This window comes from Chiloscyllium punctatum, chromosome 49 (assembly GCF_047496795.1).
Source record: "Chiloscyllium punctatum isolate Juve2018m chromosome 49, sChiPun1.3, whole genome shotgun sequence".
NCBI classification, from domain to species: Eukaryota; Metazoa; Chordata; class Chondrichthyes; order Orectolobiformes; family Hemiscylliidae; genus Chiloscyllium; species Chiloscyllium punctatum.
Genome location: NC_092787.1, coordinates 19,424,112 through 19,448,417, shown reverse-complemented (window position 1 = coordinate 19,448,417; position 24,306 = coordinate 19,424,112). Strand labels below are relative to the sequence as shown.

At 44.2% G+C, this 24,306-nt stretch overlaps 1 protein-coding gene across 3 annotated transcripts in view; it reads right to left on the bottom strand.

Moving 5' to 3' along the window:
* Positions 1-20,042: 20,042 nt before the first annotated feature.
* LOC140469322 (hemicentin-1-like) overlaps positions 20,043-24,306 on the bottom strand; it is a 438,266-nt gene continuing 434,002 nt past the window's right edge. For all 3 annotated transcript variants that reach the window (XM_072565717.1, XM_072565718.1, XM_072565719.1), the window contains 2 exons: positions 22,307-22,433; positions 20,043-22,201 (listed from right to left, as the gene is read on the bottom strand). In XM_072565717.1, the coding sequence (XP_072421818.1) occupies positions 21,844-22,201; positions 22,307-22,433 (485 nt within the window). In that variant the 3' untranslated portion in view covers positions 20,043-21,843. The remainder of the gene's footprint in view (positions 22,202-22,306; positions 22,434-24,306) is intronic.

The following is a 24,306-nucleotide window of genomic DNA, read 5'->3' as shown; positions in this document are numbered from 1 at the left end:
AAGAAACCTCTGAATAGCGCTGTCAAAGAACCGGCACAGACATGAGGGGCCGAATGGGCTCCATTTGTGTCGCAAGTTTCGGTGGTTCCATGTGTCCGTTGGGTCCCTGCGAGTGACCTTTAGCGAGTGAGGTTTTCCTGCTATATCTGGAGGATGGGATGAGGAGGAGTGGTTGAAGACAGCGGTACCGTTAGGTACAGTTTGGGGATACTGGGCGGAACAGGACAAGGACGCGGATTCCAATCTCATCCGCTTTCAGGGAAAGGGATTTTTAAAAAAAATATCGAAACCGACCGCCAGCTCCAAAACCTGAGAGTGCTGTGCTGTGCGCCCGCCTGCAGCCGGGAAGGGCCTGGGAATAGGCACTGCCCTCAGTGCTCTGCAGCAGAGTCACTGGGACAGGCCCCGGAGCTTCCCAAATCACATCAGGAGCGCGGAGCATGACTCAGTGCAAGAGGATTCGCAGTAGGTTAAAATCTTCGAGGGGAAAGTGAGGACTGGAGATTAGAGCTGCAAATGTGTTGCTGGAAAAGCGCAGCAGGTCAGGCACCCGGCTCAGTGCCAGTGTCCCGGGTCAGTGTCCCTGGTCAGTGTCAGTGTCCCGGCTCAGTGTCTATCCCGGCTCTGTGTCCCTGGTCAGTGTCTGTGTCCCTGGTCAGTGTCTGTCCCGGGTCAGTGTCTGTCCCGGGTCAGTGTCTGTCCCGGGTCAGTGTCCCTGGTCAGTGTCAGTGTCCCGGCTCAGTGTCTATCCCGGCTCTGTGTCCCTGGTCAGTGTCTGTGTCCCTGGTCAGTGTCTGTGTCCCTGGTCAGTGTCTGTGTCCCTGGTCAGTGTCTGTCCCGGGTCAGTGTCCCGGGTCAGTGTCCCGGCTCAGTGTCAATTTCAATATTTCGGGTCAGTAGACTTGTCCGGAGTCGTTCCGACCAGCACTAAAACCCTCTTCCCCCACCCTCCCCCCCCCCCCCCCCCTCCCCCCTCCTTCTCTCCGGCCCAGGTTTTCAATGACGATGGCACAGTGAGGTATTTTATTGATGCCAGTCAGGAGGACCACAGGAGCTGGATGACGTACATCAAATGCGCCAGGAACGAGCAGGAGCAGAACCTGGAAGTGGTTCAGATCGGGAATAACATTTACTACAAGACCACAGAGGTGAGGAACTCTCTCTGGCCGGATCAGGACGTTGGCGAGACGGGGAGGGTAGGGGGGGGAGCTGGTGCTGTGCCAGCCGTGCTCACGCTGCCAACCTGCTGGTGCTGTAGGTTCGAGCCCCGGTGATGATGATATACCGGGGACGGGAGGTTGCACGGATGGACGGGCGGGTGGGATTGGATTTGGAGCAGGACCCACCTGGAATCACAAACAGGTAATCCAGGAGGGACTGAAATGAGAGCGAGGGCGAGAGCGAAACCGTCCAAAGCGGTGTTCAGATTTCCAGCGTTTGCAATGTGTTCCTAGGTGTGTTCAGTGTGTTTTCCCAGTGTCAATGATATGTGTACCTGCGGGGAACAGACTGATCATTAATTTGTAATCCCCCCCGGGTTCAGTCATTCTGGAACCGAAACGTGAATTTTGCTTTCTCCCTCTACAGATGCTGCTGAGTTTCTCCAGCAATTCCTGTGTTTCTTTCAGTCGGTTCCACTTGATTTCAGTCAGAACATCACAGGACACTGGAACTTGGGGAATCCTCGTGTCGTCTCGGTGGCTGTGGTTAGAACAGACCACCTACCCCTCCTCCTCCCCGGTTCCCCCTGGAGCTGGTGATAATGGCGGATCCCGGACTCACCGGGACCGCCAGGTTTGCTGTCGCTCCGTTTTGCCCCGGGGGTGTCTGTTCCTCCCCCCCGGGTCAGTCTCCGATAAGTGACAGTATGTATGCAGCACCAAAAGAGGCCGTTCACTCGTCACCTCCCACCCCCCCACCACCTTTCCGAGTAGCCCTGCTGTTGTATTCTGTTAAAATACCCCCCGCCCCATTGAAAGCCTTGGTTGCCTCTGACTCTAAAAGACCCTGTTCACTCCCCCGCCCCCTCCCCGCTGGTTCTCCTTTTGCCAATCGCCTTAAACCGGTGCCCTCCGGTTTTCTATTCTTTCCAAATGGGGACACTTTTTTTTCTCTATTGTCGCTTGCCCAGACCCCTCCATGCGCCAGGACTTCAATCACATCTCCTCTTTACCGCTCCATTTGCGTAAATCTTTACAGTAATGGGATCACTACTTGACCCTAGAGGCGTCACCCGTCCCTGTGTTTCTCACAGAGTACCGTGTGTTCTGTCTCTGTCTCTGTGTCTGTGTGTGTGTGTGTCTGTGTGTGCGTGTGTGTGTGTCTGTCTGGTGAGCGCGCTGCATTTAGTTTTATATCTCTCTCACTTCTCTGGTATCCTTGGCTCACCTGCCTCAATTCGGTGCAACCTTTTTTTAAAAAAAGCTTTGTTTTAGTGTTTCGGATAAACAATACTTTTCAAATGAACTCAGAAAGTGCTGGAGAAACTCAGCAGGTCTGGGGTCTGTGGGAGATACAACAAGATGATGGCACCGAAAGGTTGTTGTTCCCCGTCTGCCTGAGCTGAGAAAGTTCATACGGAATTACTGTTGTACAGTTCCCACTTCCACTCCAGGATTTGAGGTGGAAACAATGGGAGGTTGGAGCAGGTCCAAGCAACGGTGACTCAGTGGACCCAGGTTCGCTCCCAGCCGCGGGTGACTGTCTGTGTGGAATTTGCACATTTCTTCCCCCGTGTCTGCGTGGGTTTCCTCCCACAGTCCAAAGATTTGCAGGTCAGGTGAACTGGCCATGGGAAATTGCCCGTAGTGTGAGGGGTAAATACAGGGTCGGGGAATGAGTCTGGGTGGGCGACTTTTCGGAGGGTCGGTGTAGACTTGTTGGGCCGAAGGGCCTGCTTCCTTACTGTGGGTAATCTAATCTTTAAAAAAACTTGAGGGGGTCCCGGAGACTGGATATTCGTCCCATTTGAGTCGGGATGTGCAGATGAGATACAGATGAACGTTTTAGCGTGTAAGTTAACGGCTCGATGATCGAATACGATTCTAACGACAGCGATTAACTGGTATCTCTGTTCACTTTAGACAATCCCTCCAGACCAGGAGCTGCTGGTCTGGTATGGAAATACACAGAACACATTCCTCGGCATCCCAGGAGTTCCAGGGCTGGAGGAAGAACATAGGAAAAAGACTAAAGACGGTAACCATTGTGAAATAATACTGAGGTTGGGGGGGTGGGGGTTGCTGTTATGTAACAGGGACGCCCTGACACCATGGTTGCCAGGGAATGAGAGCGGAATGTTTCCTGTTTGGCGAGAAAAGTGCGAAAATGAGAGGGAATTTAAAGAAGAAAAAAAGCAGATTCTCGAGTTAGGAGATGAACTTTCGCAAACTTCCACATAAGATTTAAATAACGCCTTCCGAATCTCATCATTGAGTGTCATATGCGTGTCCTTAAAGACCCCCAACTCGCCTTCTGCATCACTACTTCCAGTCCCCACCCCGCTCCCCCCCACCGCCCCAAGCCAGAAACTAGACCGTGTCAAGTCTGCGCAGGTATATCCGGGCCAGTCCCTGGTAATACAGGGGTAATTCAATTCCTGATGAAGGGCTCCTGCCCGAAACGTCGATTTTTCCTGCTCCTCGGATGCTGCCTGACCTGCTGTACTTTTCCAGCAACACCCTCTCAACCCTGGTAGTGCAGCTCCCCAGTGCTTGTCCAGGCCACCTTACCAACTGCTTCTGCATCCTCCTGGACCCTTCGCCCACTCACATTGCCATTAGCAAACCACCAGCCCTCGCCTCACCATTATTGCCTCCTCCCGGACCAACTGTCACATCACCTCAGCCCTTCAAACACTTTCCTTTGGGCCTCAAAGTCCCCTGTGACCCTGCTAGGTCACTCTGCACACAAGGACACTGCTCTCACTCACTTCACTTCCACTTGGAGACTGCCAGATTTTGTCTACTTCACATTTCTTTGGTAGCACACATTCAGTGACTTCAGCACTGACTTTGTGTGGGTCACATTGCTTTCCTAATGCAGAGGGTCTTTAGTGCTCTGTTACAGACTGCTATCCTCTGTGACTTACATTACTTTGGAACATAGAGGGAAAGGCAGGGATCTTGTCATAACAGGAACCACTATCCTGTTATCATAGAATCCCTACAATGTGGAAACAGCCATTTGGCTCAACAAGTCCACAACGACCCTATGAAGAGTATCCCATCCAGACCCATTCCCCTACCTTATGACTGTACATTTCCCATGACTAATGTACCTAACCTACACATCCCTGAACACTACGGGCAATTTAGCATGGCCAATTCACCCTAACCTGCACATCTTTGGACTGTGGGAGGAAACTGGAGGTTTGTCACCTGTGTGTCACTTTGCATCACCATACGATATAACATCACATCTTGGACCATGTTCCTGCAGTTTAAGCTACAAACACACTGTTTGTCCTTCACACTAAAGGCCATGTGTGAAAGTGAAGAGCCCACATACCTAACTGGGGATCAAGGACAGTTCTACTCCAGTCAGTTGAGGGGTTCTTTCTATTCCAGTCCAGGGGGTTGACTATGGTCAATCAGGCACCTCATCCTCTGAGTCCAGGGATCTGTGTCCCTGCAGTGTAAGGTCAGCCCTGCAGGTGAAATGCCACTTTCATTAGGATTAGGGGTCAGGCAGGATGTTGTGCTGGCAACAGTCAAGGGGGTTTGCCAGTTTTACCTTCAATGAGACAAAGGCTGGGATTGAGGGACGTGAATGTGTGTGCAAGACAGGTGGTCAGGTCGGAAGCACAGAGCTCAGGAAGGGTGTTAGTAGTTAGAAAACAATACTGAGAATGGTAGCCCATGGCACTTGTCAGTGGCATGAGGTTAGATTGAGTAGTGCCCCGTGAGGGTGAGGTGGAAGAGAGAACATGGTGTCTCTTACCATTGTGGAAAACAGAAGATCATCAATCTTCTTGCATTACTGGATGTCTGTTTTTCCTTGGGAGACAGCATTGATCCAGACAACAATTTGTGTCCAGGTTACTTGGTCTGGTGGCATGACTTCCTGTGGTAGTCTGCAGGGAAATATACAGCTGCCCTCTTCACACACCCCTCCCCACCCTCCAGTTCACCAAGACCTCCACGTGTCTGTCTGCAAAGTGGGCATTGAGTGTTTTTTTTCCCTCTGGGCCAATGATTAAGCAGTTCCTGGCTTTAACATCTGAAGTGGGGTGCAGCTGGCTGTTAGCTATAGTACCTAGTGGCGAGAACACTGGAATGTCCTAGCAGTGGTGAATAGTCCGCCTCTCTAACCATGCAGGCCCCTGAAAAAGGCACCCGGAAGCATGGCTGCAAAATTGCTGAAGTGAATAGCAGAAGATTGCATGTCACTCAGTGACATGGCTGACCAGGGGTCACAAATCTCACTCATCAAAACATTTACATTGAAAATGGAAAATTCCACCCTGACACTGACTATTTAAACACAGGTGTAAAAGTGATTTGGAGATGCCAGTGTTGGACTGGGGTGTACAAAGTTAAAAATCTCACAACACCAGGTTATAGTCCAACTGGTTTAATTGGAAGCATTATCTTTTGGAGCACTGCTCCTTCATTAGGACAACCTTCATTAGGACAGCGGTGCGCCAAAAGCTAGTGCTTCCAATTAAACCTGTTGGACTATAACCTGGTGTTGTGAGGTATAAATGTGCCTCCCTGTCTACTATACTGTTGAGATTGTGTACATTTTAAAATATCTTAACAGCAATTGGTAGCTATAATTAGCAGCTTCACTGTAATAAAATAGCCTAAGGAAAAAAAAGTGCTGAACAGACAGGGTGAATGAATTAGAGAAACTGTAGATCACTTGTTCTGGATTTCTCCATTGCTAGCTTTTACTTTGGACAGATGTGTTGTACACACTTTTCAAACACGTTCTTGCGTAAATTAGTAAACATTTGTTACCATTATTGGCAATATCCCCACCTCATTATTCTGCAAAGTGCCTGAAGAATTACTCCTGTGAATAGACACAGTACTGTCCAGGGCTCAAAGATGATTTCTGAGCAATATCCCCATCAGCTTGTGTGCTACTGCCAAGTAAGGGACTGAAGTAATTCAGTTACAATTATGATGTAAATTTATTTACTGATGTCACACTGCAAGCTTTTGCCCCACAGACAGACACTTTAGAATGACCATTTTAGCAAATTGCTATGCATTAAAATAAATGCAGAATTAGGGGTCAGTGTGGGCCAGTGGGTTAACTCACACATGGTTGCTTCACACTCTGGGGTTGAGTGATTCAGTGGGTTAGCCCAGATTGAATAGATAAATTACCTTCTGTATCCATCAACTGTAAGGTTTTCATTTGAAATGAGTTTTAGTGAAAAGTGTTCTTTACTGTGAAGATATGGAACAGAGTCCATTTGATTGAGAAAAGCTACATCAAAAGAATGTGATTGGCACAGCATCATGAGGTCAGAGCAGAGAAACTTTATCCTGTGTTCCATCCACGCTGTACCATACAGTACACAATGGAATAGGCTACAAGTATTATCTGATTATCGCCTCCCTAGCTGACTTGGTATACAGAACATGGACAGTCCAAAAGGAATGTTAATCTGTGTCTAATTTCCCTGACCTGGACCTACTGAATGGAACAGTGTAAGAGGAGCTTTAATTTATATTTAGTTCTATAACTAACTTGCATGAGGCAGTATTAACAGGGCATTAACTGCTATAATCTCAGTCAAACTTGAGCTAGAAGTGTACAACTGGACAGTGCAGTTGACAGTTTCCCTTGAATCTAACATTAGTTGTGCCAAGTCAATTAGTTTTAAATATATTTAGTTTAATAATGTTTAGTAATGTTTCCTCATCTTAAGCAAAAAGAGCTCCAGAAAGCTATCTGTTCCAGGTCTTGTTAGCCCACTATCATCATCTGCTTGTTTATCTATTTATTATCAGCCTATTGTGCTGAAAGATATCAGAAAAACATTTGAATTTTGCAGATAGGAAAACATTTGGCTGTGTTGGGTTGTTAAGAGTTTCCACTTAGTCCCACTCCCCTGCTGTCTCTCCACAGCCTTGCAAATGTTTCCTTTCAGATACATCACCAATTCTCTTTGAAAGGTTACAACTGAATATCATTTCACCATCCTTTCAAGCAATGCATTCCAGAATATAACAATTTACTCTATAAAAATTATCATCTCCCCTCTGGTTCCATCTTCAATTACCCTAAATTCTGTGTCCTCTAACTATTGCTCCTTCTACCAGCAGATGCAATTTCACCCTTTTTACTAATTCAAAGCCTGTTATAATTTTGGAACACCTCTGAGAAACCTCCCCACAACCTTCTCTGCTCCAACAAAGTCTCCTGAAACTAAAACAGAAATTGCTGGGAAACTCAGCATGTCTGGCAACATCTATGCAGAGAGAGAGTTAACGTTTCAGGTCCAGTGACCCACATTCAGAAATTTTTATAGCATTTATGTGCGGAAGTGGGGTGGAGCCCAGAGAGAGAGAGAGAACAGCGGTTGGGCACACAAAATAGTGGGTAAAGTTAGGCAAAAGTGAGGACTGCAGATGCTGGAAATCAGAGCACAGCAGGTCAGCATCCGAGGAGCAGGAAAATCGATGTTTCGGGCAAAAGCCCGTCATCAGGGCTGCATGAGTCCTGATCAAGAGCTTTTTGCCCGAAACGTCGATTTTCCTGCTCCTCGGATGTTGCCTGACCTGCTGTGCTTTTCCAGCACCACTCTAATCTCGTGGGTCAAGGTCAGCCTGGAGGAACTCAGTCTCTTGAAGTCCTTCATAGAGGAGCAGAAAGAGGCCGTTCGGTCTATCAATACTGCATCGACCCTCCAAGTGGAATTCCGTCCCTGTAATCCTGCATGGGATTTTTTTTTTAACCCAATGACCAGCCCACACATTCCTGGGCACGACAGGGCAATTTTTACCACGGCCAGTCGGCTTAATCTGCACATCTGTGGGAGGAAACTCGAAGTTAGCTTGCTTGTCTCTCATAGAAACGTTCTATGAGTGGAAATGTTAGCTTGCTTTCTCTCTCTCTCTCTCTCTCCCCCCCCCCCCCCCCCCCAAAGGATGCTGATCTCCAGCATTTGTTGCTTCCAGCATCTGCAGTAAATTGCTGCTGACCACCGTGTCACTCCAGCGAACACCCTCTTCACTCCCTTCCACGTGGCTTTGACATTTTTGTTTGCAGTGCGGTGCCCGGGACTGGGTGCAATGGGGTGAGAAACCCCACCCACCCCCCCCATTAAAAGACCATTTTCCTTCCTGTTTCCTCCCCAGATGAGCTGAACGCAGGGGACGGTTCTGGGGGCAGCAGCGCGGGACGCATGCGCTGTGTGATCTGCTACCGCGGCTTCAATTCGCGCAGCAACCTGCGCTCGCACATGCGCATCCACACGCTGGACAAGCCTTTCATCTGCCGCTTCTGTAATCGCCGCTTCAGCCAATCATCGACCCTGAGGAACCACGTGCGCCTGCACACGGGCGAGCGGCCCTACAAGTGCCAGGTGTGTCAGAGTGCCTACTCCCAGCTGGCAGGACTCCGGGCCCACCAAAAGAGCGCCAGGCACCGACCGCCCCCGGCCTCACTGCAGCCCCACTCCCCGCCTCTGGCAGTGCCACACTCTGCCACCTTGGCGCACCACATTCCCACCATGGTGCTGTGACTGGAGGGGGATGGCCAGGCCGAGGGACCCGCTCTAATCACATGCACTCTCACACACACACACACACAAAAAGAAAAGAAACTTTGGTGGGAAGAACACAAAACTCGATTCACATTTCATAAAACGTCGCAGTGGGGACACATACCCACTCTGCCAAAGGGCATCTCCAATGATGCAAGTTGTAGACTCAACTAGAGAAAGGTTCAGAAGCACAGTTTCTCTGAACCCAATCTGTTTCTTCTCCATCACCCTTCACTGTGTAACTAACTTGTGCTATGGTGTTGCCTGTACCTGTTGCCATGTCTTTTATTTTTAAGTGAAAAAAAAAATCTTGTGATTAATCATCAAATTAAAATAAAAATGACAGGCAGAACCACAAAGCCGTGAGGAAGATGGGAGTGAGCCTCTTCCTGTCTGCTCATGGTCGAGGTTCCACACCCGGGTCTCTACACAGCCAATATTACCCTCAAACCAGCTCTTCAGCTCTGAAGATATCGAGGGTGAACTGCAGCCATTGTACACACGACGCTGAGATCATAAAACAGAAACTGACAGTTCAGTCTGTGTCGGTGCTTAACCTCCACTGCTCCTCACAGAATCCACTCCTCTATAGGCTGTAGATCAATTCCCTTGTGCCTGATTTGTTCCCACATCTCTTAGTTTTATTTTCCCTCAACCACCTTGCTAAACAATTTATTACTGACAAGGGGCCTGTTTCAATCACTAACTAGTGCTGGTACTTTCGCAAATTTGCTGTAAACTAACCTCAGAACTCACCTAACGTTTATAGCATATAAACAGTTCCTCTGGTCTTCTGCTGCATTTGTATTTCTCCGTAACAGGCAGCATGTAGCTGAGGCTATTCGATTGTGCGGGGGTCAGAGTCCATTCATGGACATTCTCCAGTCGGACCTCCAATAGTAAGGCGCAGGAACCTGGTCTGATTTGTTTGTACTTATTTTAAAAAGGTCAGTTATACTGTCAATCTGCTAATAAACCACAGGCGAGAGAGTGAGAATCAGAGCACCTCGATAACACATTGTTTAATACTATAGGAAACTCCTTGGATTAAATAAAATAGTTCTTCGGACAAGGACCAAATGGCACCACAGCGCACTGATAATTTATAGTGAAACATTTTAAATTTGCAAACCTTACTATGAAAAAAAATGTGACACTAAAAGTCCCCTTACATAGAACATGTTCTATGTACGAGAAGTCCCCTTAATTAACCTTTCGTTCATTGCCACAATTACATTTACTTGTGTTTTTCCAGCCGATTGAATGTCGCAAAGGACAGTGCCTAAACACAGATTTAGTTTTAAAAGTGATCGAGTTCTTATTGTAGTTTGATTATAATTTCATTGAGGGGCTTGATTTGATTTATTAATAAGTCCTTAATAGGATAATTGTACACCAGACTAAGTGCAGTTCTATTTTACTGGATTTTTCCCACTCTGACCTGTCACACACCTGGTTTGCGTAAAGTGTACTGGTGTTGGCTGCCCTCTGGTGTCTGCAGTGACTCAGTGCAGCATTGTCCTCTTGTATGCCCGTTTAAACGTATGAAAACTGTTAAGTGAATACGGTGTAGATTAATTAAAAAAATAATTGTTTGCAGTGGCTGCGTCCAGCTTCCAAAAGAGAATTGAAATATTTGTCACTTTATCTTGTAAATATTTAAACAAAATTTTTGCCTGACACATTGCATTTGTAATTATATATATTGTAAATGTTCATTGTATGGAAATGTATAAATAAATCTGTACTTTTCCCTCCTCCTTCTATTCCTGAATAAAGTGTATCTTATTTCTGAAAATGTCATTCAGCATATATTTTGTGGGAAATTTGGATGTTTACTATTCGAGTCTTTTAAAATCCATCAGCCAGTTGCACTTAGTTGCACCTACCTGATTTGGTAGGTGAAGAATTCAATCTTCTACCATGTCTGTTTATATCCTGTTAGTTACTTACTAATGTAGTAACGATATGTTAGGAACTTCATGGGCTGCGACAATGGAACATCCGAATCCCTGCACTGATTCTGGCCTCTGGTGGATCTGTAATTCTGAAGAAGTGACCCGAAACGTTAACCCGGCTTTCTCTCTACAGATGCTGCCAGACCTCCTGAGTTTCTCCAGCATTTTCTGTTTTTGTTGCAGTTATAATCTTCCCACTATTGGCAGTCGAGTCTTCAGCTGTCCGAGTCAAAAACTATGGGAATTCTATTCTTCAACTTCACCTCTATTTTCTGTTCTTTTAAGATTGTAACATTCTTTAAAATCAAACTTTTTGTTTGCCAATACCAATATGGAGTCAATTTTTTTTAGATTAGATTACTTACAGTGTGGAAACAGGCCCTTCAGCCCAACAAGTCCACACCGACCCGCCACCCACCCATACCCCCTAACCTAACACTACGGGCAATTTAGCATGACCAATTCACCTGACCTACACATCTTTGGACTGTGGGAGGAAACTGGAGCACCCGGAGGAAACCCACGCAGAGGCGGGAATTGAACCTGGGTCTCTAGCGCTGGTGAGGTAGTAGTGCTAACCACTGTGCCACCGACTAATTTTGTTTGGTTACGCTCAAAGGAAGCACCTTGAGGTTGGGATGCTTCATTCACTATGTTTTAGATACTATGTAAATACATGTTGTTGTTGAAAGTGGTGAGCCTACGTAAACAACCTCGAGCTCAATTAGATCCACATGGAAATAGTTGTCAATGTTTTTAGTGACAAAGTCCATGTACAAAAAAGCTTTTTAAAAATCAATGGCTATTATTGTACAGCAAAGAGGAGAGAAATTTTCTTTCACTGATCCACTGATTGATTCCTGCTGTTCTTCAGTCTGCCAAGTTCTTAAAAAGTATTTGTATGTGACTGGTTCATCATTATATATATTATCATTATCCCTCCCGTTCTAACACGTGTGCTTCTCTTCGTCTTCAGATTTTCTATTTTGGTCTCCAGTTACTGCTTCTCTCTCTAGCTCTCTCTCCCTCTCTCTTTGCTGGTTCCCTTTACTCTAATGGCCCCATCTCCGTCTCTATCCCCCTGCTAATTCTTTCCTTACTGGATCTTATTTTCCAATTTTGCTTACTCTGTGACTCAGTCTATCTCTTGGCTGCAAGCTTGACTGCAGTAATGCTTTTTTGCCTCCTCCCCTTTTCTGTATCTGTGACTCACTCTGTGATACGATGTTTCTACAAACCTCCCTTTCTTATTGTTGTTGTTCTTTATTTCTCTCTCGCATTTGTGTTGTGATTTATTCATCCTTCTGCGTTGTAATCAATTTCTCTCTGCTTATTACGGTTGCCAGTTGATTTCTTCTCCATTTGTAGATTCCATTTTATAAGAACATAAGAAACGGAAGCAGAGACCATTCAGCCCTTCGAGCCTGTTTTGTCATTCAGTAAGCTGATTTGAGGCTGATTTGATTGTGGCCTGAATGACACATTGCTGTCTGCCTCCCATAACCCCGTATTCCCTTTTTGATCAAAATTCTGCCCATCTCGGTCCTGAATGATGCAACCACCACTCTTCTATCTATATGGAAGGAAATTCTGTGGATGAAGGACCTTCAGAGAAAAGAAAATTTGGCTCATCCTTTCATCAATAGGAGATTCTTTCTAGGTGCATTTTGATTTCTCTTTGCATTCCTCTTTCTCTGTATGCCTTTTAAATTTTTTCTATCATTCTTTGGATTACTGTTGGGTTTTCAATTATTCTTCTGCATTTCTGTGTCTCTTCTTCCTTGTGATAGTTTTCATCTGGAGAACAGTGAATTTAACAGCTGCATGGGTTTAGATAGTAACAAAAACAGAAGTTGCTGGAAAAGCACAACAGGTCTGGTAGCATCTGTGAAGAGAAGTCAGAGCTAACGTTTTGGGTCCAGTGACCCTTCCTCAGAATGTTTTACCAGGTAAATGTGAGGGTGGAAATTAGAAGCTTTTATATGGTTTAGGTATGTTTAGATAGTCATACTTACCCTTCGGTCCAACTCGTCCACGCTGACCAGATATCCGAAACTGTCCCATTGGACAACATTTGGCACATACCCCTCTAAACCTTTCCTTTTCATGCACCCATCCAGATGCCTTTTACATGTTGTAATTGTACCAACCTCTCATTCCATCCATGCACCGTCCTCTGAATGAAAAAGTTGCCCCTCAGGTCTCTTTTAAATCTTTCCCCTCTGACCTTCAACCTATGCTCACTAGTTTTGGACTTGTGTGCCTTGGGGAAAAAAAAGACCTTGGCTATTCACCCTATCCATGCTCCTCATGATTTTATAAACCTTTATAAGGTCACCCTTCAGCTTCCAATGCTCCAAGGAAAAAAAAGTCCCAGCCTATTAAAGGGTTCAGAAAAGATTTATAAAGATGCTGCCAGGGTTGGAGGATTTGAGCTATAGGGAAAGGCTGAACAGGTTGGGGCTGTTTTCCCTGAAGCGTCAGAGGCTGAGGTTTACAAAATTATGAGGAGCATGGATCAGGTAAATAGGCAAAGTCTTTTCCCTGGGGTCAGGGAGTCCAGAACTAGAGGGCATAGGTTTGGGGTGAGAGTGGAAAGATATAAAAGAGACCTAAGGGGCAACTTTTTCACACAGTGAGTGGTACGTGTATGGAATAAGCTGCCAGAGGAAGTGGTGGAGGCTGGTACAATTGCACCATTTAAGAGGCATTTGGGTGGGTATATGAATAGGAAGGGTTTGGAGGGTTATGGGCTGGGTGCTGGCAAGTGGGACTAGATTGGGTTGGGATATCTGGTCGGCATGGATGGGTTGGACTGAAGGGTATGTTTCTGTATGATGCTGTACATCTCTTTGACTCTATATAGCTCAAACCCTGCAACCCTGGCAGCATCCTTGTAAATCTTTTCTGAACTCTTGCATGTTTAACATTTTCCATTTCCTAGAGCAGAGAGACCAGAACTGAACACAATATTGTCAAAGTGGCCTCGCCAATGTCCTATACAGCCACATCATCTCCTCCTTACTCATATACACAATGTACTGACTAATGAAGACAAGTGTACCAAATGCGTTCTTTATCACCCTGTTTACCTGTGACTCCACTTTCAAGGTACTATTCACCTGCACCCCTTTGTCTCTTTGTTGAGCAACACTCCCCAGGGATCCATCATTAACTGGTATAAGTCCTGCCCCAATTTGCCTTACCAAAATGCAACACCTCACATTTATCTAAATTAAACTCCATCTGTCACTCCTCAGCCCATTGACCCATCTGATCATGATCCCATTGTACTTTGAGATAACCTTCTTCACTGTCCACTACGCCACCAATTTTGGTGTCATCTGCAAACTCACTAATGATTCCTCTTATATTACATCAAAATAATTTGTATAAATGATGAGAGGCGGTGGACCCAGCACTGATCCTTGTGGCACACCATTGGTCACGGGTCTCCTGTTAAAAAAAACAACACTCTACCACCACCATCTGTCTCCAAAGCCAATTTTGTATCCAATTAGCTAGGTCCCCCTGGATTTCATGTGATCTAATGGTTGCTAACCAATCTACCATGTGGAGCCTTGTCGAATGCCTTGGTGAAGTCCCATGTACTGCTCTGCCTTCATCAAATTTCTTTGTCAGCTCTTCAAAAAACTCAATCAATTTAGTGAGACACAATTTAGCATGCACAAAGCCATGTTGACTATTCCGAAGTAGTCCTTGCCTTTTTAAATGCATATAAATCCTGTCCTCAGAAACTCCTCCAACAACTTACCCACCACTGATGTAAGGCTCACCCCAGTCTATAGTTCCATGCCTTTCCCCTTCCACCTTCTCTAAGCATTAGCAGCACATTAGCCACTCTCCAGTCTTCTGGCATTTCACCTGTGGTTATCGATAGTACAAATATCTCAGCAAAGGGCCCAAGCAACCTCTTCCTTGGCTTCCATAAAGTCAAACAAAAGTTCCTCACTTAATACTGAACAGAACTGGTTAAAATTATTGTTCTTGGAATCAGTCAGTTCGGGTTAGTAAGTGTGAATTCTAGCCATGGTTAGGTGCAATGGTCACTGTTCTCAACACGGTTAAGCCATTCACAATGTTCATGGCTGATCATTTATCTCAACTCCACCATCGCCCGTTATCCCCATATCCTTTTATTTTCAAAAATCTATCAATCTTTGCCTTGAATATGTTGACTGAGCTCTGTGGAGTAGACAATTCCAAAGATTCACAACTCCCTGGGTGAAGAAATTTATTTTTATAGTGCTAAATGGCCAATCCCCTTATCCAAAGACACTACCCCCAATTCTTAAATGCTTCAACCAAGGGAGAAAGCAGCCTCTCAGGATTGACTCTACCAAGATCTCTGTTAATCTTCACTGCCCAAGGCCCCAAATACATCTTCCAGGTGAAGCAAAATTTCATTTCTACTTCTTCCAATCTAGTCAGCTGTATTCAGTACTCACAATGCACTCCTATTTATGTGGACAAGATCAAACATAGACTGTTCAACTGCTTTGCAGAACACCTCTGCTCTGTCCATAGGAATGACCCGAATGTCGCTGTTTCAATAAATCACCTTCATCTCATGTTAATATTTCTGTCAGTCCTGAAGAAGGGTTACACCTGAAATGTTGACTTCTCCATCTCCTGATGCTCCCAGTCTCCTGCCTGTCTACCTTGAATTCCAGCATCTGCAGTTTTATTTGGTCTCTAACTTTAATTTTTGTCCTGAGCCTGCTGCAATGCTCTGGTGAAGCACAGCACAAGTTTGAGGAACAATACCTCATTTTCAGCTGAGGCACACTATACACCATCAAGGTCTCAATACTGAATTCAATAACTTCAGAAACTGTCCACATTATGTCTGTTCTCTTAACCTCACTCCGCACCCCCACCAATGTTGTGTTTGACTCTTGTTTACTTCTCTCCCTTTCACACCTTAATTTACACCTTTTTCTTTCTCCAAAAAGAAGGAAGTATATGTCAGGCACAGCACATTAAAAACATGGGAAAGTCCTTCTAAAATACAGAGAATAGGAGGTTGCTTAAAAAGGAAATTAAGAGGTGGGGGGGGGGGGGGGGAAAGAGGGGACATGAAATGGTAGATCATGGAAAACTACAAAGAATATCTCAAATATGTTAAGAGTAAGATGATTAGCAGGAAGGAGTGGAACCTATGAGAAACCAAAGGAGCAACCTGTGCATGGAGCCAGTGGACACACATAAGGCCTTAAGTTAATATTTTTCATCTTTATTCACAGTGTAGAAAGACATTATAGCTGGGGATTTCAGGTCGGATGGTGAGGTTCTTGAGAAGTGTGAGGTGTTGCATTTTGGAGATCTAATAATGGAAGGGTACACAGGTGACGAAGAAAGCATATGTGATGTGTAGAACAAAGCTCTGTGAGAATTAGATCATGCGAATCTCCTCTCAGTGGCAGATGACATTAAGACCAGAGGGCAGAAGTTTAAGGGGAGGAATAAGTGATTTAGAGGAGATCTGACAAAAATTGTTTTCATTCAGAGGGTGTTAGAAATTTGGAATGTGCTGCCTGAGTGGGTGGTGGAGGCACAAGAAAGTGTTCTGATTCAGTATGTGGATGTGCCGATTAGAGAAGGTGCAAAACTTGACCAACTCTTGGGAAATAAGGCAGGGCAGGTGACTGAGGTGTTAGTGAGGGAGCACTTTGGGGCCAGCAACCATAATTCTATTAGTATTAAAATAGTGATGGAAAAGGATAGACCAGACCTAAAAATTGAAGTTCTAAATTGAAGGAAGACTAATTTTGACAGTATTAGGCAAAAACATTGAAAAGCTGATTGGGGCAGTTGTTCATAGGTAAGGGGACAGCTGGAAAATGGGAAACCTTCAAAAGTGAGACAAGAGTCCAGAGACAATATATTCCTGTTAGAGTGCAAGGGGATGAGGTGCTGGATATCTTGAAACGCATAAAAGTGAATAAATCCCCAGGACCTGATCAGGTGTACCCTAGAACTCTGTGGGAAGCTAGGGAAGTGGTTGCTGGACCCCTTGATGAGATGTTTGTATCATTGATAGTCACAGGTGAGGTGCCAGAAGACTGGAGGTTGGCTAACGTGGTGCCACTGTTTAAGAAGGGTGGTAAGGAAAAGCCAGGGAATTCTAGACCCGTGAGCCTGACATCAGTGATTGGCAAGTTGTTGGAGGGAATTCTGTGGGACAGGGTTTACATGTACTTGGAAAGGCAAGGGCTGATTATGAATAGTCAGCATGGCCTTGTGTGTGGGAAGTCATGTCTCATGAATTTAATTTTTTTTTAAGTAACAAAGAGGAGCAATGAGGGCAGAGTGATAGACATTATCTATATTGACTTCAGTAAGGCATTCAACAAGGTTCCTCATGGGAGACTGGTTAGCAAGGTTAGATTTCATGGAATACAGGGAGTGGTGGTGGAGGGTTGCTTTTCAGACTGGAGGCCTGTGATCAGTGGTGTGCCACAAGGATCACTGCTGGCTCCACTGATTTTCGTCATTTATATAAATGATTTGGATGTGAACATAGGAGGTATAAAGTTAAAAATCACAAAACACCAGGTTATAGTCCAACAAGTTCAATGGGAAGCACTAGCTTTCAGAGTGCTGCTCCTTCATCAGGTGGTTGTGGAGGACACAATTGTAAGACACAGAATTTATAGTAAAAGTTTATAGTGTGATGTCACTGAAATTATACATTGAAAAATACCTGGATTGTTTGTTGAGTCTTTCACCTGTTTGAATACCATGATCGTTTCACTTCTTTCATGTGTAAATCACAAAACATTTTTTAAAAAGTTCCATTCTCAGGTTAACTGTAACAATTGGTGTTGGCCAGATAATATCTAGCCATATCTGGCTAGCACCAATTGTTACAGTTAATCTGAGAATGTAACTTTAAAAAAAAATGTTTTGTGATTTACACATGAAAGAAGTGAAACGATCATGGTATTCAAACAGGTGAAAGACTCAACAATCAATCCAGGTATTTTTCAATGTGTAATTTCAGTGACATCACACTATAAACTTTTACTATAAATTCTGTGTCTTACAATTGTGTACTCCACAACCACCTGATGAAGGAGCAGCACTCTGAAAGCTGGTACTTCCAATTAAACCGGTTGGACTATAACCTGGTATTGTGTGATTTTGTACTTAGTACACCCCAGTCCAACACCGGCATCTCCAAATCATGACTACTAAAGGAGATATAGTTAGTTTGCAGATGACACCAAAACTGGAGGTGTACTTTGACAGCGAAGGCTACCTCCGAGTACAACGGGATCTTGATCAGATGGGACGATGGGTTGAGGAGTGGCAGATGGAGTTTAATTTAGATAAAAATGAGATGCTGCATTTTGGAAAAGCAAATCAAAGCAGCACTTATTCATTTAATGGTAAGGTTCTGGGGAGTGTTGCTGAACTAAGAGACCTTGGAGTGCAGGTTCATAGTTCCTTGAAAGTGGAGTCGCAGGTAAATAGGATAGTGAAGGAGGTGTTTGGTCTGCTTTCTTTTATTGATCAGGGCATTGAATAACAGAGTTAGGGGGTCATGTTGCAGCTGTACAGGACATTGGTTAGACCACTGTTGGAATATTATGTGCAATTCTGGTCTCCTTCCTATCAGAAGGATGTTGTGAAACTTGAAAAGGTTCAGAAAATATTAACAAGGATGTTTCCAGGTTTGGAGGATTTGAGCTCCAGGGAGAGGTTAAATAGGCTGGGGCTGTTTTACCTGGAGCGTCAGAGGCTGAGAATTGACCTTATAGAGTTTATAAAATCATGAAGGGCATGGATAGGATAAATAGACAAAGTCTTTTCGCTGGGGTGGTGGAGTCCAGAACTAGAGGGCTTAGGTTTAGGGTGAGAGGAGAAAGATATATAAGGGACCTAAGGGGCAACCTTTTCATGCAGAGGATGGTGTGTGTATGGAATGAGCTGCCAGATAAAGTGGTGGAGGCTTATACAATTACAGCATTTAAAGGGAATCTGGATGGGTATATGAATAGGAAGGGTTTAGAGGGATGTAAGCCAAGTGCTGGCAAATGGGACTATATTAGGTTAGAATGTCTGGTTGGCATGGGCAGGTTGCTCTGAAGGGTCTGCTTCTGTGCTGTACATCTCTATGATTCTAAGTACTCTAGCAACATTTAAGAAGCATCTGGATGAGTACTTCAACCAAGAGCAGATAAATGGGGTTAGTATAGTTTGGCGTTTGTTGGTAAGCAAAGATATGGTGGGCGAAGGGCCTGTTTCTATGCTGTATGACTCTAACCCCTTGGTCTTTTGCACTGGACCTCTCTACCATCTGCTCTCTTGCTCCTCCTCTTTCTTCATCAAAAGTATAAAAGAAGAACCTATTCTCCAACTCTTATCAGTTCTGAGTCTGGATGCAAAATGTTAACTGTTTCTCTCTCCACAAATATTGCTAGATGTGTTGAGTTTCTTCAGCATTCTTTGTTTGTTTCAGATTTACAGCAATTTGCTTTTAATCTCTGTTAATCTTGTGTTTTAATGAAATCACCTCTAAACCTGTAAGAGTTGTCCTTGGTAAATTCACAACCACAATATTTCTGAATTTGTTCTGTATAATAAATTAACACACAAATCAACTGCATCTTAGACTCACAGCATGATCAGGCCTAATCTTAGTTCACAACTAACCATTAATGTCCCAATACCACAAATGTTCTATCCTGCATGGTAATGAAGGACATTATTTCTTTACATTAATCTCTAATTCATCCAGTTGTTGTTGAAACATTAAAACAATGACCATATTTCCAAACGAGTGTGTGTGTATATGTGTGTGTGGGTTCGTCTCTCCAAACGAGAATGGCATTTGCTCACATTAACAACCAGTACATGGAGTGTTTTAATGTGGGGAAGCTGTTGTGCTGCAATCATCATATGGTTCTAGTTGAGCAGGAAACTCTCCAGCTCTTACCGCCTGCTACAGGTACAGATTGATAGTCAACCTGTTCAGCCAAGTTTGAAACATGCCTTTGTCAACTATTATTTCTGAAAGCACTCCATTGCCTGCAAAATATTTTAGGATGTACTCAGGTCCTACAGAAACGGAAATCTTTCTTTCATGTTAATTTTCAGATGGATTGATGGAAGCATTTGGTAGGATCTTGTAGATTCTGGCCAATTAGTCTATCCAGGCTGTTGACCAGCTCAAGTAGCTGCTTGATCCAATTTAGAACAATGCGTGACCACTCGGTTAAATTCAGGTAAATATGTTGATTTGGAATTGTGCTGTTGTGAGTGTGTGAACGTTCTTGTAAGATGACATCCAGACTACTTTCGGAAACAGAAGTCAGGTCACATTTTAAAAGTTAATTTCCTTAATTCCTCATTTTAATGTTTCCCTGAACATGTTAGGACCTTGTCACAAAGACAAATAAATAGGGAAAAACGACATTTTATGCAGAATTTGGGGCACTGTTTTACAATAAAAATCACAGCTGCCTGTCTCAGGACTCTGAGCACTCTGTTATAATTCACTCTTCGGACAGTGGATCTTATAATTCAGCACAACATATTCAGACACCTCAGTGGTTACAATATGTATAGTAGTTAGTTCACAAATGAGAAACATTAAACCCATATATCGACAATGACTTCTACAAAAAAAAAGAACATAGTTATGCTTGGCTTTCCAATTACTGCTGCTGCCTTTGAGCTCCTTCAGGCTGAGTGTGAACAATGAGGTCCACACGTTGTGGTGAAACTCCATTGAGACGTCAGCAAGTGCAAGACTAGCTTACTGAGGCAGGAAGTGGTGTGATGTCTGGGAGGTGGTCCTAGCAGCAGAGTAGAAAAGGGAGATTGAATGTAAAGGATTTAGGAGTACATCAACTAAGTGACAGAACTCACAGGAGATTGGACTGAAAGTGCAATGAAAAAATAGATTTTGAAGGTATTAATGACAGAGAGGAAGACAAGATAAGGGGATAGTACTCCAGTGGGAGCGGTCAAAATGTTGAATGGTTGAACATCAAAGTGAGGAACGCTGAGTGGGGAAGTACCAGAGAATCTGCCAGCTATTCCCTGTGTGATAAAGGCCATGGATATGATAATCCCATACCTCAACTATAACTTTTTCAGTGATGTAAGTAGCAAGTGGACAAGGACAACACCAATACTTCCATTGCAATATACAGAGGATCTATACCACACCATACAGGTCCTGTGTGAACAGATCCTAAAGGCGTTTTTTTAATCTTCTGGCAGATCCTCATATACAGCTGCTAGAGGATTGAATGTCCTTTCAAACAGGCTGTTTGGTTAAGTGCCAAGAAAAGAAAAAGGGATAACTTCAAAATGTTTTTAAGCAAATCCTTTGGAAAGCATGTCAAATTGAGAACATTAAATGTTTACCAGGATTTGTATGTGTCATCCTTAAGCTCAATCGCAATTCGATAAAGACACCAATCTCTCCCATAAAACAGGTAGCAAGCCTATGGGGAGCACATCCTGTCCAGCATTCTGCCCCACTGAATACTAAGAAAATACCGTACCTGTTAAATATACTGAATGTCTTGTTTGCAAGGGCATCACTTACCCTTGCCTGCTCGGGCAGTGGGCGTTTGCCAGAATTGAGATGCTCCTTGTCAGCTCTGAGGAGATGATGCTCAGTACTTTCAAATGGTGGAACATCCTGCAGCTCTTCCCAGTTCAGCCCAAATCAAATTGAGGATGTGGGGTGAGGGGGTGGCACATTCTCAAACTATAGATTTTACACTGGGGATGTCTTTGCCAAACTACTCAGTGAGGACTAAGACTGAGTAGTATGGACTGCACTCATATACAGACTTAGTATCTAACCTCAGGACACTGTATAATAAACTGTGCTTTTTTTTTTGAACAGTAATGTTGGGACTCATTGCGTCTCTGGTGTTAACCCACCCATAAACAGATTAATAGAATTTAGTTTCACATCGGGTCTTAAACATTGATCCGTAACTCTGAACAAGATGTATTCACGTGGTATGAAAAATGTGGAGCTTGGAAGACTTGGCAAGTCATTGTCGCCAGGTGAAAAAGCGGAGCCTTTCGAAGGAAAAAAAATAAACACTTTGTTTTGTAAAATAGTTAAAGAATACACATCCCTCCATGCAGAAGCTGCTGTTGGCCTTAGTAAGGGTACGGGGACACAGCAATGACAATGACAAATACACTATGGTACTTCAGTGGCCCCTGCTCACTGAAGGTGGTAGCATGCACCTTCAGGCGGTACACCCTGGATTCCATCAGGGGGTGCAGAGTGTGCACGATCCCACGTCCCTGGTCAGTGCGAATGGCAAAGGGACTTGCCACATCCTGCTCAATGGCAGTAAAGTTGGTCCTGCTCTGTAGCACGCCACGCTCTGAGAACGCTGACAGTCGGATCACGTCATGCTTGGCTGGGATTCCTCGAGGGAGGGTCAGCAGCTTGTACTGAAATGCCAGGGGACCGGCTGAACAGTGGAGGATGCAGCGGCGGTAACAGGTCCTAGGAAGAGAAGAAAGGGAAGAAAATAGAAAACAATATGTTTCAGGATCAGGAAAGAGAAAAAAAACCAACTTCCATAATTGAACCCTGCATTCTTCCTCTTACCCTGGGCTGGGTCCCCTCCGGTAGCTGGCTGGACATGGCGTATCTATACATTGGTGGCTGCCTCTCATATTGAAACACATCTGGTTCAGCCCACATTTGATATTCTGTTCCTGACATTCATCAATATCTGAAATAATGAAGCACAACGTAATGCAGGGATGTCCAGCTAATAGGATAGAAATATGTCAACAACATTAACAAACAGCAATTGCAAATGGCTCGATAAAACTCCTAAGATCATAAGAAATTGAAGCAGAAGTAACTCGTTGGGACATTGATGCTGTACTATCAATCAATACGCTGGGCTAACCTGATTACTGCCTCAACCCCACATTCCTAACTAGCCCCAAAATCCTTCAGTTGCTTATCAAATAAAGATCTGTCTTATTCAGACTTGATCGTGTTGATTGACACAGCCTCCTTTGCTCTGAGGAAGAATTCCAAAGACTAACAATCCCCTAAGAAAATAATTCCTCTCATCTTGGACTTAAAGGGGAGATGTCTTATGTTTAAACAGGTTAAGGTGAAACGTTTAGGTTCCTTGAGTAGGAGAAACAGCCTCTCAGCATTTACAGGGATCAAGACCTTACAGAATCTTATGTTACAATAACATCACCTCTTATTCTTCTAACACCCCATCCTGCACAACCATTCCACTGAAGACAACATTTCATTCTATGAATCAATGAAATGAACATTCTCTGAACTCCTTAAGTCATTAAAGCTGTACACATTGCTCTAGGTGCAATCGCACCAATGCTACGTACAGTTGTAGCAAACTATCTCTATGTTTATACTCCATTTCTGTTGCAATAAAGACCAACATTTCATTTGCCTTCCTACTTACTTGCTAAACCTTCACCATGATTGTTTGTGATTCATGTGCAAAGACATGCAGAGCCCATTGTATTGAGGCATTCTGTAGTCTCTCTCCAGCTATATAATATTCTGCTTTTCTATTCTTTCTGCGAAAGTGGAAAATTTTACATTTTCTTACATTCTTGTTGTGGTTCTGTTCGCCGAGCTGGGAATTTGTCTTGCAAACGTTTCGTCCCCTGTCTAGGTGACATCCTCAGTACTTGGGAGCCTCCTGTGAAGCGCTTCTGTGCTGTTTTCTCCGGTAGAACAGCACAGAAGCGCTTCACAGGAGGCTCCCAAGCACTGAGGATGTCACCTAGACACGGGACGAAACGTTTGCAAGACAAATTCCCAGCTCGGCGAACAGAACCACAACAACGAGCACCCGAGCTACAAATCTTCTACCAAACTTTGAATTCTTACATTCTGCTCAATATGCTAAATTTTGCGCGCTCATTTACCTGGATCCTTTTGCAGACTCTTTATAGCTCCATCCCTCAAAAACTCACACTCCTTTTTATAAACCAGAAGAATTAAACAAGATGGATTCATTCAGTTGTGACTTCAACATCAAACCAGGGAATGGCATTGACTCCATAAAGTCAGTCTCACTTGGTGCTGAGGTGTGGTGCCTAAATTTGGGACAGCTATCCCACAGATTAGCTGAGTAACAGCCCTGACATAGTCATACACATAGAACCATATTTACCAGCTCAGGTTTCTCCATCACTATCCCAAGGTCTGTGTTGACCCCCTGGAGCTAGCTACAGAATAGAGCTCTGCATTCTCTAGCTTTCTGATGTAGTTGATCTCTTATCATTCATGTTTTCTTTGTTTCCACATTCCCCCCAAAGTATTTTTGTCCCCTTTGAAATATAGGATTCAAAAGTGTCCACATTACCCTGAGTGCTGTCAGAAAGTAGAGGTGTAACGAATTGGGAAATTAATCATTCCTCATTATTACATTGGTATTACAGTAACAGCAACGTAGTGGGATTGTATGGGGCTGGACATGGAAAAAACTCTGAACTGGATCTGTTGACTCAGTTTATAAAGGTTATATCTTAGTCATAAAGGTGAACAGGCTTTTAATCTAATCGCTGGTGACTCCTCATCTTAGTCCTAAAAGGTTTACACCTCAT